Source organism: Macrobrachium nipponense, chromosome 14 (genome assembly GCF_015104395.2).
Source record: "Macrobrachium nipponense isolate FS-2020 chromosome 14, ASM1510439v2, whole genome shotgun sequence".
In the NCBI taxonomy this organism is placed as follows: Eukaryota; Metazoa; Arthropoda; class Malacostraca; order Decapoda; family Palaemonidae; genus Macrobrachium; species Macrobrachium nipponense.
Genome location: NC_087207.1, coordinates 20,144,237 through 20,167,118, shown reverse-complemented (window position 1 = coordinate 20,167,118; position 22,882 = coordinate 20,144,237). Strand labels below are relative to the sequence as shown.

General features: G+C 33.4%; 1 protein-coding gene across 1 annotated transcript in view; it reads right to left on the bottom strand.

The window, feature by feature from the left end:
- The window catches only part of LOC135226158 (obscurin-like), a 432,842-nt gene that overhangs the window by 242,783 nt on the left and 167,177 nt on the right, over positions 1-22,882 (bottom strand). The window contains 3 exon segments of the mRNA XM_064265599.1: positions 12,040-12,135; positions 16,068-16,137; positions 21,016-21,186. Coding sequence (XP_064121669.1) covers positions 12,040-12,135; positions 16,068-16,137; positions 21,016-21,186 — 337 coding nt within the window.

Sequence of the window (22,882 nt, the reverse complement as noted above, 5' to 3'; positions counted from 1 at the left end):
TAAAAATGTATTTATTCCAAAAGAAAAATATGCTCATTTGATTCACGATGAAATAAACAGAAACAAAAGGAAAATATGCCCATATGATTCAAGATAAAATAAACAAAAACAAAAGGAAAATATGCCCATATGATTCAAGATAAAATAAACAAAAACAAAAGGAAAATATGCCAATATGATCCAAGATAAAATAAACAAAAACGTTTCTTTATGCTTCAAAACGTTGTGCGAGAGCAAACAGAAATATTTTTGACAATTGAATTATTTGGGAGCTGAATTCTGTTACATTGGTTAACAATCAATTCTTGCTTGAAATTCGCAAAATAACAGCTGCCAGAGGCGATTAATTTCATTACGAGACCTTACCTTACCTTACAGACCATTACAGTTCGTTCGGGTTGCCCAGGTCCCTCAGTGTAGAGGCGCCTCTAATGTCTACCAGAGAGTTGCTAGTACATCTTCCAGTATATTTTTGCATCTTCCAATCTTGGATGGTCTGGGATGCAGTTTAGATATTTGTCGAGCTTATTCTTAAACACACTACGCTCAATCCTGATATATTCCTCAGATGAGCTGGCAACGCATTGAATAGACGCTGCATTATCGAGCTGGTGCGTAGTGGATTAATGTTCTGTGTGCTTTCCTTATTTTTCCTGTATAGTTTTTGGGCACTATTAATCTACCTCTGCTTGCTCTTTCTGATATTTTTAGTTCCATGATATTTTTCTGTTATTCCTTTCTATCTGTTTCCATGCCTGAATTATCATGTAGCGTTCTCTTCTCCTTTCTAGACTATATAATTTTGAGGATTGTAGTCTTTCCCAGTAGTCTAGGTCCTTAACTTCTTCTATTCTAGCTGTAAAGGACCTTTGTACACTCTCTATTTGTGCAATATCCTTTTGATAGTGTGGGTACCATATCATATTGCAATATTCAAGTGGACTACGAACATATGTTTTATAAAGCATAATCATGTGTTCAGCTTTCTTGTTTTGAAGTGCCGTAACAACATTCCATTTTTGCTTTACATTTTTGCCAACAGAATGGCTATTTGATCATTGCATAACATGTCCTATTCATCATCACACCAAGGTCTTTAACTGCTTGGCCTTATTTGTGATTGTCTCATATTAGGTCCCCTATAGTGCATATAGTTTTCCTTCTCTGTCTCCATAATTTATTGATTCAAATTTATCAGAGTTAAATACCATCCTATTTACCTCTGCCCAATCATATACTTTGTTAAGGTCTCTTGTAGAGCGTTCCTATCTTCATCACAAGAATTTAATCTACTTATTCTTGTGTCATCAGCGAAACTACTCACTACCGAATCCTTAACATTACTGTCTATGTCTTCAATCATAATAACAACAATATTGCAGCTAGCACCGTTACCTTGTGGCACACCGGATATTACCTTGGTTTCATCCGATTTCTCATCGTTTGCAATAACTATCTGTTTTCTGTTGTGTAAAAATTCTTTTAACCATCTTCCTACTTTATCTACGATATTGTGTTTTCTAATTTTCTTTGCTAATATATTATGGTCTACTTTGTCAAAAGCTTTTGCAAAGTCTAGATAAACCACATCTGTTTCATTTCCGCTTTTCATATTTTTGAATATGTTCTCACGGTGGACTAACAGTTGGGTTTGTGTACTTTTTCCGGGTACGAAACCGTGTTGTCCTATATTAAACAAATTATTTTTTATTAAATGTTTCATAATATTTTTCTTCATTACCCTTTCATACACTTTCATAATATGTGATGTTAGACTCACAGGCCTATAATTACTTGCCTCTAGTCTTGATCCCCTTTTGAAAGTAGGGGTAATATATGCTAATTTTGTGCTCATCATAAATCTTGCCTGTATCTACACTTTGTCTTAATAATATGCAAGTGGCTTGCGATAGAATGAACTACTTTCTTTAACAAAATAGCAGGGACTCCATCCGCCCTGCAGCAGCTCCATTTTAATTTCATTAATTGCCTGCACAATATCAGCTTCATTAATTTCTATGTCAGCTAAATATTCACTATTTTCGTCCCTTACTTCTCTATCATTATCTTCATTATCTATTCTAGGGTGAATTCTCTCTTATATCGTTCTGCCAGTATGTTGCAAATTTCCTTTTTTTCATTCGTTAATCTCCCTTCAATTCTCAGAGGGCCTATTTCTCTTCCTTTACCTTTATTCATCTTCTTCGCATATGAGTATAATAGTTTGGGGTTTGTTGCTTGATATTTAATAGGGTTTTTCTTCCAAGTCCCGTTTTTCATTTTCTTTTGATTGTATAATCTTTTGTTCTGCATTTTCTATCTTACTTTTTAGTTCTATAACTTTCCATGCATTTTTTTCTTTTGCAAGACCTTTTTTCCACTTTCTGATTTTCTGGAACAAGATCCTTCTGTCTCTTGGTATGCATGAATGATGTTTACTTTTCTTCTTCGGTATATATTTATCCACTATTTTCTCCAATATTTTATATAATATCTCCGTATTTACCCTTATGTCATCACTTACGAAAATGTTATCCCAATCTTGTTTAATTCTTCATTAATTTCTGACCATTTTATATTTTTACTGTAGAAGTAGAATTGTATTTTCCATATCCTTCCCACTTTTTCATTTCTTGCTTATCTCTATTTTCACTTGCTTTGGAATGAACTGTTAATTCTATGACATTATGATCTGAAATACTCGCATTATAAACTATTATTTCTTTAACATAATTCATCTCGTTCACAAATACTAGGTCTAAAGTATTTTCCTTTCTTGTTGGCAGGTGATTTATTTGTTGAATGTTGTATTCTAGTAGCATATCTAATAGCTTTTCAAATTGCCTCTTATCTTCTGCCCACTACTATTACTCTCTTTTTTATATGTATAAGTACAACCACAGTCTCCTATTCGTTCTTTCCATTCTACGAAAGGAAAGTTGAAGTCACCAGATAGGAGAATAGTCCAGTCCTTGTGATTTCTACATATATCATCCAATTTTTCAATTATTAAGTCAAACTCTTTAGTATTAGGAGGTCTATATATTACTATGTTCATCAATTTTTCAGATTCAGAGAGAGAGAGAGAGAGAGAGAGAGAGAGAGAGAGAGAGAGAGAGAGAGAGAGTAATATTGATGCCGCCAAATATGTCACAAAAAGCAAAAAAAAAATGAGAGAGAGAGAGAGAGTTAATATGAAATGCCGCCAAATATGTCCACAAAAACAAAAATTATTCACTAACTGAGAGAGAGAGAGAGAGAGAGAGAGTTAATATTGAAAAAAATGAAACCGCCAAAATATGTCACAAAAACCAAACAAAAATTATTCACTAACTGAAAGAGAGAGAGAGAGAGAGAGAGAGAAAGTTAATGTTAAAATGCCGCCAAATATGTCACAAAATGCAAAAAAAATTGATTCACTAATCTGTGAGAGAGAGAGAGAGAGCGAGAGAGAGAGAGAGAGAGAGAGAGAGAAGAGGAGATGAAAAATAATCTAATTTAGTTATGAATTAAAATCGATTAAGAATTTAGATTACCTATGCAATGACGTGAAATAATTTTCCGATGACTACTACTAACTCGTGTAGAGAGAATTTGGTTAGGTGTGTGTGTGTGTGTGTGTAAATATATATATATATATATATACTATATATATACACTCAGGTATTCATACCAATAACACGTACTCATGTTAGTTTACACAGGTGTGTGATAGAGCTTAGCCACGTATACCTAACACCTGATACAACTAATCTCCCGTGGAAGGTGTTTATAAGGCGACCTTCTTAAATTAACTGTTCATTAAGGCTTAAGTGCTTATTCTTATAGAGATATATATGTGACCTTGGCTGAATATAGCCAAGAGTGCCTTTCTCTCTCTCTCTCTCTCTCTCTCTCTCTCTCTCTCTCTCTCCTCTCTCGTGTCAAGTCTGCATGCAGTCAAAGTAAGAAGTATAAGCATCTGTGGATATTTATAATGGTATACATACTCGTATACAGAATGATTGTTCGTGACAAGTTCTCTAAGTGATACAGGGAACAAAACCATACACACAAACAATATATATATATATATAATATATATATATATATATATATATATATATATATATAATATATATACATATATATATATATATATATATATGTATATACATATATATATATATATATATAAATTCAAGTCCTTGTTGTACAAAATAACTTCACACGAAAGATACAATTTTATCAGGTTCCCAAACTTCGTCTACCCAAAAAAAAAAAAAAACTTAATAGAATTTTATAACTAAATTCTCAATCCATTTAGACAAATCATTCACTTGGGCATTCCACTCTAAACTTGCTCCAAAAGGGGTTAGAAATTATGACTGCTACTTTGCTCTTGTGCAACCTCGTGTTCTCGAGATGGTGAATATTCTGTCTTTATTTATTGTTTTTTGTAACGAAAATAACCAGGAAGAAAAAGTACTCAGCTAAAGACGAAAAACAGATGAGAAAAATCACTTCTACGTCCGAAAACTGGACTAAAATCTGTTTTTCTGGAACAAAAATAACCATGAGAAAAAAGTACTCAGCTAAAGACGAAAATGTAATGAGAAAAATCATTTCTATCTCCATAAATCTGCCTAAAATCAACATAACAGATTGATAAAAAAATAATTCTATTTTCAGATTAATCCGAAGAAATCGATTCTATCCACTGAAAATATTACTAAAATATTGTAATATAATTATGAAAAAACACTTCTACTTTCAAATGCTGATTTGTTTTCATAACAAAACTCATCTACAAATTAAGAGATTGATGAAAAAAACATTCTATTTTCATATTGATCATAAAAAAAAAATCGATTCTATCTACTAGAAAAATTACTAAAATCATTATATGAGAATGGTGAAAAAATACTTCTACTTTCAAATCCTGATTTGTTTTAATAACAAAACTCATCTACAAATTAACGGATTGATAAAAAAAAAAAAAAAACCATTTTCATTTTGATCAGAAAAAATCTATTTTATCCATTGACAAAATTACTAAAATATTGTAATAGATTTATGAAAAAACACTTCTACTTTCAAATGCTGATTTGTTTTGATAAAAAAAATCATCTACAAATTAATCAGGACGCGACGAAAGAAAACGTCGATTATGTTAATAATAATTTTCAATAATTAGCGACTGACGAAGCTCTCGCCCTCAATTGGCAAACTCAGGAATCCACTTCCGCTCTTATGGTTTTTCCGGAGGAACATTACAGGGTTGGAGGACTCTCTTTGGACCGTTCAGCCGGAACTTCACGCCACGTTTCTCCCTCTTTCATCGGGAATTACAAAAATAAATTAGCGCTACAATTTCCTGCCAATCTGTCAAAGGCTACGTACGTCGGAGAGAACCGCTCATATTTGGTGAAATATAGTTTGCTCCGAAACCTTTGTGGGTGTGTGTGTGTGTGTGTGTGTTTTTGAACTTTTGCAGAAAAAATTCAAGAGCTATTGAAAGGAGGTAATAAATTTTATGAAACCATTTATGAAGGGAGGGACTGAAATGATATAATATTATCATTTGCCCCCAAAACCTTTTGTTATTTCTTTTTTATTTACAGACAAAATCAAAGGGCTATTGAAACGAGGCAATAAGTTTTGTGAAACCAGATATGAAGTGAGGGACTGATATGATATAATATTATAATCATTTGCCCCATTTCAATGAATTGAAATTCAAGCTGCCAGACGATATGTCGTTCATTTGAAAGAAGTAACAGAAGTGAGTAAACAATACTGAAAGAAGATATCAGCTGTCAGCAAAGCAAAAATAATAAGTTAATAAATAAATAGATAAAAATTGCAATCAAATCATATGCAACATTTTGCACTGGGCCTGGAAGCATTTGAGAATGGCACACTCGAAAGAAAAAAATGTCACCGTTCCATTTGTCGCTATGAAAACGATGCAAATAGAAATAGTAAAACTACTCTTATAGAAGCTCCAACACGCGCAAGCAATCTCCTTCAGTCGGAGACCAAATTAAACTACGAAAATTAAACGGCAGTCTAAAATGATGAGTGTTCTTTGCACGGCTGTTGACATTTCCACAGGCAGTGCATTCATTAAACCTGCATCCACTCTCGTCTACTCGAGTTTTGGACGCGTGGGAGTTGGGGAACAAAGTGCTCCGCGAATTAAAAAAAAAAAAAAAAAAAAAAAAAAAAAAACTGAAATCTATTTTTGTAAAAAAACAAAAATAGCTCTTCAGAAGATTAGTGAGCAGTTTATTTCGAAGGTTGTTTTCTTTCTCATTTGCATTTACAATAAGTTTTTTTTTCATTAACATTATCAAAGTGCTCCGCCAATTTTAAAAAAGAAAAGAGACTGAAACCTATTTTTGTTTTAAAAAAAATTAACTTTTCAGAAGATTAGTGTGCAGTTTATTTCGAAGGTTTTTTTCCTCTTCTCATTTGCATTTACAGGAAGCTTTTTCCAGTAATCATTATCATCTTTGAAAATAGGAGAAGAGAATATTTACAATAGAATTTAGAGGCTCCATTGACCAAAAAAAATTATTTACAATAAAACTTCTTGATTCCACTGACAAAAAAAAGTACTTGCAACAAAATTTCGAGATTCCACTGACAATAAAGATATTTACAATAAAATTTCGAATTCCACTGACAAAAAAAATAAAAATATTTACAACTAAATTTCGAGATTCCACTGACAAAAAAATATTTATCATAAAGTTTCAAGAATCCAGACAAAAAAATTAAATAAAAATATTTACAACTAAGTCTCGAGACTCCATTGACAAAAAAAATATTTACAATAAAATTTCGAGATTCCAAAAAAAAAAATCAATAAAATTACTTACAACAAAAAAATTTTGAGATTCCACTGACAAAAAAATTATTTACAACAAAATTTCGAATTCCACTGACAAGAAAAAAGAAATTAAAAGTATTTAAAACAAAATTTCGGGATTCCACTGACACAAAAAAATATTTACAATAAAATTTCGAGATTCCACTGACAAAAACACAAAATGAAAATATTAACAACTAAATTTCGCGATTAGACTGGCAAAAAATATATTTACAATAAAACTTGATTCCACTGATAAAAAAATAAATCAAAATACTTATAACAAAATTTCGAGACTCGACTGACAAAAAAACTATTTATAATAAAATTTCGACAATCAACTGACAAAAAAAATATTTCCAGTAAAATTTCGTGATTCCACCGACCAAATACAATTAAAATATTTACGAGAAAATTTCCAGATTACACTAATCAAAAAAATAAACAAAGATAAAAAAAAAATATCTACAAAAAGAATCGATACTCCACTGACAAAAAAAAAACTAAAACATTTACAACAAAATTTCGTGATTACAGTGATCACAATTAATAAAAATGAAAATATTTACAAAAATTACAGATATCTACAACAAAAATTCAAGATTCCAAGGACAAAAAAAAAGACCGAGTAACTGAGTACGAATGAATTTAGCCGAGTAATCCTCAGGTAAGTGCTGACACGGAGCCAACCTGGTACACTCAGCCAGGTGAGTGACTCACTGTACGGAACTTCACATGAGATACAGGTAACTAGAGGAAAAGGAATCCAAGCAATATGATCTTGCAAAATTTAAAAAAAAAAAAAAAATCCCATCTTTACTCTTCCCAGTCTTTAAAATTTTAGACAAAACGTCACTGAATATCATATTAACCTAACCATTTCACGTAATTAAAAATGTAATGGGTCTTCATTCATTTGTAAGCACGTGAATTTAACATAATTTAATCTGGGTGTCAGATTTTGGGGGGTTGGGATTATATATATATATATCTATATATATATATATATATATATATATAATATATATATATATATATATATATATATATATATATATATATATGTATATATATATGAATATATATCTATATAATATTATATAATCTATATATATATATATATGTAAAAGTTACGGCACCCTATTCAAAAGGAACTGCATGAAAGATAAACAATAGACTTGTTACATTCACCCACTGAAAGATCTAAAATAAAATCTCTTTGTGAAGACTTAACGTCCCCAGAGGCTTCAAAGCTCCTCTCATAAATCATATGTTTTTTATGTTTTTTACGTGTGGTTTTTTTTTAAGATGGAAAGAAAGACGGAGGATAATAAATCTTGATTATATATTCAAAAAGGATTTACGGTCGGCTGGGAGGCGCCCTAAAATGTAGATCATAAATTATTATAAAAATTTATATTTCATTTACTTCTAAAGCCATTTCATACATCTGGACAATGCTACGTAATATCTTCAGCTTTCAGTGACCATTTTGGTTTTCCGTAAAAGACAATTATTGTACCGGCTTTGTCCGTTCGTCCACACTTTATTTTGTCCCCTCAGATCTAAAAAAAAAAACACTGAGGCTAGAGGGCCGTAAATTGGTATGGTGATCATCCACCCTCAAAATTAAAACGAGCTGAAATATACGGTCAAATAGAGCCTTGTTTCACCAACGAAAATTAAAATCAATACACTATATTTTATTGGAAATAATTATTCTGTACTGTTTAATATGCACGTCATTCATTTTTTAAATTTTAATTCTAATAAATAAATCATAAATATCCTATCCTAAAATTCCTATATCTTGAACTCAAAAAGTAACACCTTTTTCAAGCTTTTTTGGGGATTTTTTCATAGACCTTTGCTCAGTAACATTTTTTTTTTTTCAGACAAAATTCAAGAGCTATGAAAACGAGGTGATAAATTTTATGGAAACATTTATGAAGGGGAGGACTGAAATGATATAATATTATTATATGGCCCAAAACCTTTCGTTATTTCTTATTTATTTACAGACAAAATTCAAAAGCAAAAATAATAACAACAACAGCAAAGTAGTTCGTAGAGTTACTCCCCGAATAAGCAAAATTCGTCTAAGAATTTTGAAAGTTATTGTAACAACTCAAAATTTAGTTCAATATCATCCAAATTTGTTATTACACTTCAGTGATTTGTTCTTCCTGAGAATATTCATTATTCATTTTAAAACATGAAATTTCTAAAATCGGAAAACTCCAAATTTTCGGAGGATTAGTAACCAACAATAAGTATTAATGCTACTCATGTACGTTTTCATAAATACTAAGAATATCTTAAGAGACTGATTAACAAGAACTCCTGTCTTTTCGCTTGCTTGGGAATTAAGCCTACGAATGACTTTGTTATTGTTGTTGTTTTGTTGTTGTTGTTCTTGTTAGGCGGGCAGATAAGCTCTATGGGTGAAAAATGTGTTTTGCTATGAGTTAAAGATACAGGACTTTTCTAATAGGATATTTATGATTTGTTTATTAGAATGAAAATGTAAAAAGTAATTCATGTGCATGTTAAACAGCACAGAAAAATTATTCCTAATAAAATAGAGCGTATTAATTTTAATTTTCGTCGGTGAAACAAGGCTCTCTTTGACCATAGATTTTAGCACGTTTTAAATCTTCCACGTGTCCTGATTAAGCTGAAGGTCAGATCCCGCTGTTACATAAAATTATTGGCCGCGGCGTATAGCGAAAAATGAATGCTTTAATAATCACAACTCTGAAAATCCTACATCCCTTAAAAATCCTATTCATTATCCTTTCCATTGCCAATCCTGGTACGATCAAATCCTCGCTATTCAAATGCACTCTCTCTCTCTCTCTCTCTCCAACCTAAAGCCTTTTGCTGGTTGGCAGCCCTGAATGATAATCCTGATTTGCATTGGCAATGTTGGTCACCCTGAGTTCTGATTTACATTTGCCAATTGTCTGCTTTTACCTTTCGAAGTTACGGCCCGTCACGCTTTGAATTGTATATCCATATTTCAGAATGCCATTACCGACGGGGGGCGCTTTTTGGCATTCATTTATTCTAAGCCGTTGCTCTGGCCAGAATTTTTGTGAAGGGAGTTTTATCCGTTCTTATTTCATTGTGAGTGGAGGTGGCGGATGGTGAGTGGCGAATTTTATGCAGTAAGGTTGCCAATGTCTTAAATTAATTTCTAACTTAAAGATCTGATCAGAACTTGGACACATTTTATAAATAAGTTCGCTCTATGCAGGAAAATAATAAAAAGAAATAGAGACATTTACGATTCAGCGAGACATCACTGTGAGGATCAACTAGATCCCCGGTTTCTGCTGACGTAAACAAATGCATAGAAAACGAGCGCACAATCGTTGAATTGCTATGAGAGAATTTTTATAGTGAATTTCAAAGCTTTTGTTAATAATGTGATGATGATAATAATAATAATGGCTTATAGAAAGCAATGACATAATAATAATAATAATAATAATAATAATAATAATAATAATAATAATAATAATAATAATAATAATAATAATAATCAATAACAACAAAAGGACAGAAGAAAGTATCACTCATTGATGTCGCAATACCATGGGACACCAGAGTAGATGAAAAAGAAAGGGAAAAAACGGATAAGTATCAAGACCTGACAATAGAAATAAGAAGGATATGGGATATGGCATTGGAAATTGTACCCACAATCATAAGGATGGTAGGCACGATCCCAAGATCCCTGTAAAGGAATCTGGAAAACCTGGAGGCTGAAGTAGCTCCAGGACTCATGCAGAAGAGTGTGCTCCTAGAAACAGCCCACATAGTGAGAAAAGTGGTGGACCCCTAAGGAGGCAAGACGCAACCGGAAACCCCACACAATAAATACCACCCAGTCGAATTGGAGGACTGTGATAGCCACAAAATAAATAAATAAATAGAAAACAAATAATAATAATAATAATAATAATAATAATAATAATAATAATAATAATAATAATAATAATAATAATAATAATAATAATAACTGATTTGACTAACGCAACCATTCCAGCTCAAACCAAGCGAATTAATTTTTTTTTTTTCACCGCAAAATAACACCAAAGTGATAAAAAAACCACTCCTGACAAAACTTGGCTACGTGAAAAAGGTACAAAAATTTCTTAAAAATAATAAAAATGTCACTTCAAAAAAAACTCATTTCCACGAGAAGCACAAAAACGTTCATTTCCCAAGAAGGCCCATGAGTGTAATTCGTAAGCGCAGTGCAGCCATTCTCTCTCTCTCTCTCTCTCTCTCTCTCTCTCTCTCTCCCTCTCTCTCTCTCTCTCTGACCTTCAAAGCCTCGAGTTTAAAGAGGACACTTATCATTTCGGCGAGACAGGGGAATATGTCATAAAACTGACTTCACTGGGCATCTCTCTCTCTCTCTCTCTCTCTCTCTCTCTCTCTCTCTCTCTCTCTCTCTTGGGATGACTCTTCAAGATCACTTTGTGTGTTTCAATTTAGCCTGGAGATGAGAGGTATGTATGAACGTGTGTGTGTGTATATATATATATATATATATATATATATATATATATATTATATATAATATATATATATATATATATATATATATATAGATATATATATATATATATATATATATATATATATATCTATATATATATATATATATATATATATATATATATATATATAATCTTAGAATGTCCGAAGACCGCCCTAATCATCAGAAGAGTGTGCGAAAAAAAAATAATTGACTTCCTAAACAATTATTATTCCTGTCGCAGTACAAAGATGTTGCGTAAAAGGACAGGAATTCCGTAAAAAAACAGGAATTCAGTGAAAGGCCAGGGATTACGTGAAAGACCAGGAACCATGAAAAGGCCAGGAACTGAGTAAAAGGCCAGGAATTGGGTAAAAGGACGGAAATTCCTTAAAAGGACGGGAATTCCGTAAAAGGCCAGGAATAGCGTGAGTGATTTGTTTCTTCACTCAAAATATGAATACACTATGACCGGATAATAATTATAAAGAATACAACATTTTCGTATAAACCTCTAAAGGTTTGAAATGTGGGTTCTTGGCCTCGACAGAAGAAAAATGAAATTTCAACAGAATAATGAAAATAAAGCTGCAACAGAATAATAGAAACATGTAAATCATCTCGTACTCACATCAAAGAACTCCTTCACTGTCAGATTGTTTGCAATGAATTCTTGGGCCAGCGGCTCGTTGCTACAGTACTCTGCGTGCTTGTCGAAGTCTCTCTCCTGAAACAGATAAAAAAATGTGCTATAAGTACCTTTTTTTTTTATAAAATCTCTTATTTAAGTCCCTGATGGGCATTCGACCCTTTCAGAAGTTCCATTCGAAGGCAATCCATTCATTTTATCTAATTTTGACATATGGAAACTTGTTAAACTCCAACAGAAATCAGTAAACATGATGGTAAAAGTATCTTTACATCTACAAATTCATTGATATAATCCCTGATAGGCATTCGACCCTTTCAGAAGGTTCATTTGAAGTTAATCCATTTTTTGTATTTAATTTAGACACTTGAAAACTTGTTAAACTCCAACAGAAATCAGTAAACATGATGGTATAAGTATCTTTACATCTACAAATTCATTGATATAATTCCTGATAGGAATTCGACCCTTTCAGAAGGTTCATTTGAAGTTAATCCATTTTTTGTATTTAATTTAGACACTTGAAAACTTGAAAAACTGCAACAGAAATTAGTAAACAAGGTGGTATAAGTTTCTTTTCGTGTATAAATTCTCTTATATTAGTCCCTGATAGGCATTCGACCCTTTCATAAGATCCATCCGAAAGTAATCCGCTTTGTAAATTTAATTCCGACACTTGGAAAGCATATATTTTCACGTTAATTTATTGATATAAATCCCTGATATGCAGTCGATCATTTCTTTAGAGATTCATTTGAAGGCAAAAACCATACAACTGCTGAATCATGACGCTTCTAGACTGAAATATCATCAATGATTTTGTTACTGGGAGCCATTGTAACATCGAAGACGTTAATTCAAGGATCTTTTGATTTTCTGTTCCAACTTGGAGAGAGAGAGAGAGAGAGATGCGAGAGAGAGAGAGAGAGAGAGAGAGAGAGAGAGAGAGAGAGAGAGAGAGAGAGATTTATCCTTGTTCTTAAGAACAGAACACAATGCCATAAAGCGTATTCTTTTTTTGTCACGACCAAGCTCTCTCTCTCTCTCTCTCTCTCTCTCTCTCTCTCTCTCTCTCTCTCTCTCTCACTTCTGTGTTGTCGTGTAATTTCTGATTTCTTAATAGTCAAAACCAGTCCCAAATACGATAATCAATGAAATGTCATTAGATGTTTAAGCATATACATACATACATGCACTCGTGTATGTATCTTTTCGTGATGAAAATACGTATGCATGGACTCATATATATATATATATATATATATATATATATATATATATATATATATATATACATATATATACTTCGGCTTATTTCTAACAAAGGTATGAACAAGCTTTAACAAATTTGCATATTGATGTCTAAACATACATATATTTTATTTGTAAAGATATTGCTATATTCACACATTTCCTTTCGACGCTAAAGTTACGTGTAAAACATCTAAGCTGTCACTTGATATATTGCCTAAGAGATTTGCAATCTCCCATTATTAAACACTAAATTAAAGTTTTGTAACAAAATTCTGACATCAAAAGCAAAATGAAAAAAAAAAAAAAACTTTCTCAAATAGGTCACAAAGTGTCCCCTTTGTTGCTGGCAAAGTCTAGCAAAAAAATAGTTAATCTGGTTATCTTCACTGTCACAAATATAAAAAAAAAAAAACTATCCAATTCTCTTTCCTCGCGAGGAAAAAACCAGTGGAGGATCCTCTTTCAACCAACCAATCAAACAGATTTCTTCGTCTCGTTTTGCTTCTTCGTCGTTTTGCTGTCAATTAGACGATTCCATGAACTTGGTGACAAGAAAGGGGAGAGCTGTACAGAGGGGTAGGTCAGGCTCTCTCGACAGTTTAGCAAAATCTCGAGGAGATATTCCCTAAAGCAATCTCTTTACAATGTTTTTTTTATTATTATTATTATTTATGCACTTGAATGAATAACAACATTTCTAGTGCTTCCCAAGGGTAAACTATTGTGCCCTTGGTGTTTCCGACGCTATCAATACACTGAAAATGTAAGTGTATTATTCACACTGTAAATATATTGCACTATTAATCCAGAAATTGCAGTATTGCTCTAATATTCCTGACACTGTAAATGTACCTCACTAGTACTATTTGCACTGACACACGCATAATTTACACTGTAAATGCATTCCAATATTATCCCAAAAATATTGCAAACGTATTGCTATAATATTCTTGCCATTCTAAATGCGTTTCAGGTGTATCCTAAACACTATAAATTTCTCACACAGATATTCCTGACGGTGTAAAAATATGCCCCTGGTATTCTTCACACTGCCATGTATGCTGAGCTGGTATTCTTAACACTGTATGCGTTATTGTTTTGATACTCATGACACTATAAAATCCTCATATTCACTTCAGTTATTGTAATTGTTTAGCACTGCTATCCCAGCTATTAAATACAAATGTTTCTGCCATATCACCTACTGTCAGTGCATTACACTGTATCCCTACTACTATAAATATATTACACTGTATCCATTCTACTATGAATATATTACATTCTATCCATGCTGCTATAAATATATTACACTGTAGCCATGCCACTGTGAATGTATTACACTGTATTCCTGCTACTGTATATACAGTATATAGTACTGTATCCCTACTACAATAAATGTATTACACTGCATCCCTGCTACTGTGAGTGTATCACACTGTATCCCTGCTACTATAAATGTACATTATATCTATATAACTAAAAATGTCTTACATTGTATCCCTGTTACTATAAATGCATAGCACAGTATCCCTAATACTATATAATTGTATTGCACTGCCATCCTGCTACTATAAATGTATCACACTGTATCCTTGCCACTGGAGATGTATTACACCATATCCCTGCCACTATAAATGTATTACGCCTTGTCCCTGCTATTGTGAATGTATTACACTATAACTGATTCTGTAAATGTATCACGCTGTATCTTTGACACTATAAATGAATTACGCTGTATCCCTGCTTCTGTAAATGTATGACACTGTATCTTCGCTACTATAAATATATTACACTATCACTGCTACCATACAATCATTGTCTTACACTGTACCCCTGCTTCTGTAAATGTATTATACAGTATCCCTACTACTTTAAGTCTATTACACTGTATCCCTACTAATGTAAATGCATTACACTGTATCCCTGCTAATGTAAATGTATTACATTGTATCCCTGCTACTGTAAATGTATTACACTGTATCCCCGCTCCTTTTGTAAAAATATTACACTATTCCTGCCACTATATCACACTGTATCAGTTACTATATAACTAATGCATTACACTGTATCACTGCTTCCATAAAATTAATGCATTACACTGTATCCCTCCTTCTGCAAATGTATTACACAATCCGTGCTATTGTAAAAGTATTCACTATCCATGCCACAATAAATGTATTACACTATATCCTTGTTAAAGTAAATGTATTACACTGTATCCCTGCTACTGTAAATGTATCACTCTGTATCCATGCTACTGTAAATGTATCACACTATCCCTGTTTCTGTAAATATATTACACTATCCCTGCTTCTGTAAATGTAATACACTGTATCACTGCTATTATAAAATTAATTACACTGTATCCCTGCTTCTATAAGTGTATTACACTGTATCCCGGCCTCTATAAATGTATACGCTGTATCCCTGCTTCTGTAAATGCATTACACAATCCGTTCTACTGTAAAAATATTACACTATTCATGCCACAATAAATGTATTACACTATATCCCTGTTAAAGTAAATGTATTACACTGTATCCCTGCTTCTGTAAATGTATTACACTGTATCCCTGCTTCTGTAAGTGTATTACACTGTATCTCTCCTTCTGTAAATGCATTTTTCACACCTATTCATCTTCCTACCATTCCCAGCACTGTGGATATTTTAGAACATAACAAACAAATAAAAACACTTGACCTGAAAACAAAGCGAGGTAATAAAAATTAAGAAAAAAAGAAAACTTGGATCTTACCAAACGCAAGAAAGTTCGTCCAACCATAGTGGGCACTTCAGCATGGTACTTGACACCTTCAATAAGGACACTGCAAAAATAAAACAGAGATTTTAGGATGTTTTTTGAAAGACTGAAGTAACCAAAATACAATTTCTTAACTTTACATTACAAAGAGTTATTAAATCTTGTGGTTATTATTATTATTATTATTATTATTATTACTATTATTATTATTATTATTATTATTATTATTATTATTATTATTATTATTATTAGTTATTATTATTGGTACAACGTATACACTCATTATACTAATGCTTTTTTCAAGGTTCATCCTTTAATAATAATAATAATAATATAGTAATTAATTAATAATATTAATTAATTAATTAATTAAAATTAATTAATTATATTATTATTATTATTATTATTATTATTATTATGATTATTATTAATATATAAATAATAATTCATTATTATTATTATTATTATTATAATTATTATATTATTATTTATTTTATAATATTTATTATTATTATATTATTATTATTATTATTATTCATTATTATTGTGGCCCCTGTGGTGGGCTTGTTCCATATGAATAGGGTTCATCTCCCCAACTACCTAGAGGAGACAAACACCATCCCCCACCAACAGAAAGGCTGCAGAAGGAAGTGTAGGGGCACAAAAGACCAGCTCCTGATAGACAAAATGGTAATGAAGAACAGTAGGAGAAGGAAAACCAACCTAAGCATGGCATGGATAGACTATAAGAAAGCCTTCGACATGATACCACACACATGGCTAATAGAATGCCTGAAAACATATGGGGCAGAGGAAAATACCATCAGCTTCCTCAAAAATACAATGCGCAACTGGAATACAATACTTACAAGCTCTGGAATAAGACTAGCAGAGGTTAATATCAGGAGAGGGATCTTCCAGGGCGACTCACTGTCCCCACTACTCTTCGTAGTAGCCATGATTCCCATAACAAAAGTACTACAGAAGATGGATGCCGGGTACCAACTCAAGAAAAGAGGCAACAGAATCAACCATCTGATGTTCATGGACGACATCAAGCTGTATGGTAAGAGCATCAAGGAAATAGATACCCTAATCCAGACTGTAAGGATTGTATCTGGGGACATCAGGATGGAGTTTGGAATAGAAAAATGCGCCTTAGTCAACATACAAAAAGGCAAAGTAACGAGAACTGAAGGGATAAAGCTACCAGATGGGAGCAACATCAAACACATAGATGAGACAGTATACAAATACCTGGGAATAATGGAAGGAGGAGATATAAAACACCAAGAGATGAAGGACACGATCAGGAAAGAATATATGCAGAGACTCAAAGCGATACTCAAGTCAAAACTCAACGCCGGAAATATGATAAAAGCCATAAACACATGGGCAGTGCCAGTAATCAGATACAGTGCAGGAATAGTGGAATGGACGAAGGCAGAACTCCGCAGCATAGATCAGAAAACCAGGAAACATATGACAATACACAAAGCACTACACCCAAGAGCAAATACGGACAGACTATACATAACACGAAAGGAAGGAGGGAGAGGACTACTAAGTATAGAGGACTGCGTTAACATCGAAAACAGAGCACTGGGGCAATATCTGAAAACCAGTGAAGACGAGTGGCTAAAGAGTGCATGGGAAGAAGGACTAATAAAAGTAGACGAAGATCCAGAAATATACAGAGACAGGAGAAAGACAGAAAAACAGAGGACTGGCACAACAAACCAATGCACGGACAATACATGAGACAGACTAAAGAACTAGCCAGCGATGACACATGGCAATGGCTACAGAGGGGAGAGCTAAAGAAGGAAACTGAAGGAATGATAACAGCGGCACAAGATCAGGCCCTAAGAACCAGATATGTTCAAAGTACGATAGACGGAAATAACATCTCTCCCATATGTAGGAAGTGCAATACGAAAAATGAAACCATAAACCACATAGCAAGTGAATGCCCGGCACTTGCACAGAACCAGTACAAAAAGAGGCATGATTCAGTGGCAAAAGCCCTCCACTGGAGCCTGTGCAAGATACATCAGCTACCTTGCAGTAATAAGTGGTACGAGCACCAACCTGAAGGAGTGATAGAAAACGATCAGGCAAAGATCCTCTGGGACTATGGTATCAGAACGGATAAGGTGATACGTGCAAACAGACCAGACGTGACGTTGATTGACAAAGTCAAGAAGAAAGTATCACTCATTGATGTCGCAATACCATGGGACACCAGAGTTGAAGAGAAAGAGAGGGAAAAAATGGATAAGTATCAAGATCTGAAAATAGAAATAAGAAGGATATGGGATATGCCAGTGGAAATCGTACCCATAATCATAAGAGCACTAGGCACGATCCCAAGATCCCTGAAAAGGAATCTAGAAAAACTAGAGGCTGAAGTAGCTCCAGGACTCATGCAGAAGAGTGTGATCCTAGAAACGGCACACATAGTAAGAAGAGTGATGGACTCCTAAGGAGGCAGGATGCAACCCGGAACCCCACACTATAAATACCACCCAGTCGAATTGGAGGACTGTGATAGAGCAAAAAAAAAAAAAATAATAATAATAATAATGCAGAATTATTGCCATGATAACTACCTGGTAAGGGCCGTCATATGAGTTACCTGGTACCTGTACCTTGTAAGTCAGGAGAAACCACTATATTACCTCAGTTGGATCACAAAGCCTTTTGTTGTCAACTCTTTCGTGATTCAAGGGAAAGCAGCTTCAGTTTACTGAGAGAGAGAGAGAGAGAGAGAGAGAGAGAGAGAGAGAGAGAGAGATTACAGATTCATGAGAGAGAGGGAGAGAGAATAAAAGTTTCATGAGAGAGAGAGAAACAGTCAGACAGAGCCAGAGACAGTGTTAGAGAGAGGAGAGAGAGAGAGAGAGAGAGAGAGAGAGAGAGAGAGAGAGAGAGGAATGCTCAATATCCTGCCTTAGAGAGATACAAGGACGGTTGGATGTCAAAGACATCCTATTGAGATATCAGCCAATGCATTGTGTGTGTACCTCCAAGAAATCTAGCAGCAACTTCGCATATCAGAAGCCTTGTGAAGGTGAGATAGATATTAGACTATCAGACTAATATTAGACTATTAGAGGGATATTAGACTATTAGAGAGATATTAGAAGTGGTCCCTGGATTTAGGAATATCCCTGTACAGTTTTAGATCAGAATATTACATTGATTTCAAAGTATAATTTACCAAGGATTGGAGTATTTTTAATCAAGAATGTGGGATCCATTTTTAAGACCAGTTCAGAATTCATCTAACCAGTTCTATAGAATTTCTATAGAGAATATAACAGTGTAAACTCCTATTACAGATTTTGATCAGCTTCATAGAATTTCTATACAAAATATAATATAATAAACCCTTCTTACATTATGTTACCATTTTCATATATAATTTCTTTAAAAACTATAATATAATACACCCCTTTTATAGTATCTAACCAGCTTTTTATGGAATTTCTGTAAAGAGCATATTTTAAACACCTCTTACTGTAATTGACCACTTTTATAGATTCTATAAAAACTTTAGTATAATAAATCCTTCTTGCAGTATCTAACCAGCTTCATAGAATTTCTATAGAAAATATAATAGTATAAACTCCTACTGAAGACAGCTACCTCTTGGTCCTATTAAATCAATAAGTTCAAGAATTCCTATAAAAAAAATAAAAGTTTAAGCTCCTTTTACAGAATGTACCTAGTTTTGTAGAATTCCAATACACAAAATATAATATAGTAAACTCTTGCAAACTGTAACCAGTTTTACAAAATTTCTATAAAAAGTATATAATAAACCCCTCTGACTGTATCTATCTAACCAGCCTTATAGTTTCCATAGAGGATATAATAGTATAAACTCCTATTGCAGACAACTATCTCTAGGTCATATTAATCCAATAGGTTATAGATACATTGCTTCTATAGGGACCATACTAGTGTAAACTCCTATTGCAGATAACTATCTCTTGGTCCTATTAAATCAATAGGATATAGATATAGAATTTCTATAGGGACCATACTAGTGTAAACTCCTATTGCAGATAACTATCTCTTGGTCCTATTAAATCAATAGGTTATAGACATAGAATTTCTATAGGGGCCATACTAGTGTAAACTCCTATTGCAGACAACTATCTCTTGGTCCTATTTAATCAACAAGTTATAGAATTCCTATATAAAGAAAATAATAGTTTAACTCCTATTGCAGATAACTATCTCTTGGTCCTATTAAATCAATAGGTTTTATATATATAGAATTTCTATAGGGGCCATACTAGTGTAATCTCCTATTGCAGATAACTATCTCTTGGTCATATTTAATCAATAGGTTATAGAATTCCTATATAAAGAAAATAATAGTTTAACTCCTATTGCAGATGACTATCTCTTGGTCCTATTAAATCAACAGGTTATAGATACAGAATTTCTATATAGGCCATAACAGTGTAAACTCCTATTGCAGACAACTATCTCTTGGGCCTATTAATCAATAGGTTATAGATACAAAATTTCTATAGGGGCCATACTAATGTAAACTGTTATTGCAGAAAACTACCTCTTGGTCCTATTTAATCAATAGGTTATAGAATTCCTATATAAAGAAAATAATAGTTTAACTCCTATTGCAGATAACTATCTCTTGGTCCTATTAAATCAACAGGCTATAGATACAGAATTTCTATATAGGCCATAACAGTGTGAACTCCTATTGCAGACAACTATCTCTTGGTCCTATTAATCAATAGGTTATAGATACAAAATTTCTATAGGGACCATACTAATGTAAACTGTTATTGCAGAAAACTATCTCTTGGTTCTATTTAATCAATAGGTTATAGAATTCCTATATAAAGAAAATAATGGTTTAAGCTCCTCTAGAGCATCTATCCATCGACCAGGGAGGACCCACCTCTGGTGGAAGTCAGCGATGAACTTGAAGTTGTTAAAGATGAGGTCCTTGTGATCTCTGACTGCCCTCGGGGTAGTGGGTTTGTCCATGAGGCTGAAGTAATGCTCCATCACGAACTGCAGGTCCTTGACGAACTCCTCCTCCGTCTCTATGAGCTCCTGGATGGTTGCTCTGAAAGTGAGGAGATCCTTAGTGAAGTAAAGTTTGAGGTTGGATGGTTGGCGTGATATTGAAGCTAACCTTGCTGACATTAAGTTTTTGAGTGTGGAGATCTGTTCAGTGAAATCAGCTATTTGTATGGATAGTTGCCATGAAATTGAGGAGATCCTTAGTGATCTGAAGTTTGAATAAGGATGGTTCCCCTAAAATTGAAGTTATCCTTAGTGAAGTGAAGTTGAAGTTTGATTAGGATGGTTTCCCTGAAATTGAAGTTGTCCTTGGTGAAGGGAAGTTTGAATTAAGATGGTTGCCCTGAAATTGAAGTTATCCTTTGTAAAGTGAAGTTTGAATATGGATGGCTGCCATGAAATTGAAGTTGTCCTTAGTGAAGTTTGAATATGGAAGGTTTCCCTGAAATTGAAGTTGTCCCGGGTGAAGTGAAGTTTGAATAAGGATGGTTGCCATGAAATTGAAGTTGTGCTTAGTGAAGAAGTTGTCCTTGGTGAAGTGAAGTTTAAATATGGATGGTTTCCCTAAAATTGAAATCGTCTTTGGTGAAGTGAAGTTTAAATATGGATGGTTGCCCAAAAATTAAAGTTATTCTTAGTGAACTGAAGTTTGAATAAGGATGGTTCCCCTAAAATTAAATTTATTCTTAGTGAAGTGAAGTTTGAATAAGAATGGTTGCCCTGAAATTGAAGTTATCCTTAGTGAAGTGAAGTTTGAATAAGGATGGGTGCCTTGAAATTGAAATTGAAATTATCCCTAGTGACGAATCATGAATATGGATGGTTGCCCTGAAATTGGAGTGAGCCTCTCTCTCTCTCTCTCTCTCTCTCTCTCTCTCTCTCTCTCTCTCTCTCTCTCTCTCTCTCTACGAGATAAATGTCGAATTTTAGTTGTCAAAATGAAGGGGAATTCTGGTCATATATTATACTGACATTTTCATTCATGAAATTATTCAATAATAATTGCTCATTAAGAATAGATTATAAATCGTTTCTACATAATTTTTTTTATATAATTTGAATATAAAACTAAGGTCAAAGGTCATTCAGCGCTGAAAGGGAAATTGAAAGTAAAAAGATTTGAAAGGTGTAACAGGAGAATAAAAACCTTTCGCAGTTGCTCTATGAAACAACTGTTAGAAGCAGGTAAAGGAAAGTAAGATGGAAGAAAGAGATCATGAACGGAGGTACAGTAAAATGAATGGAAGGGGTTGCAGCTACGGGCTGAAGGGGCGATGCCAAGAATCTTTATATTGCCTACAGTGCGCTGAGCGAGGTGCACTAGCGACACTAGGTGTGCCTTATGAAAACGTAAGTTTTCTTATGTGACTTGTGAATTCTTTTTCGTTTTTTCATCAATTTTCAAAATAAAATAAATTTTATCCTTTATTACTGCCTCAAAGATTATATTTCCCCAAACCTACATTTAATCTTCTTATGGAGGCTTCGGCAAGATGCTTATGATGTACGTACATTGAAAAATCAATGAAAAAATTTCGTTTCAAAACTAATTTGTTTGTTTGTTCGTATGGTGTTTTTACGTTGCATGGAACCAGTGGTTATTCAACAATGGGACCAACGGCTTTACATGACTTCAGAACCACGTCGAGAATGAACTTCTATCACCAGAAATACTCATCTCTCACACCTCAGTGGAATGCCCGAGAATCGAACTCGCGGCCAACGAGGTGGCACGCCAA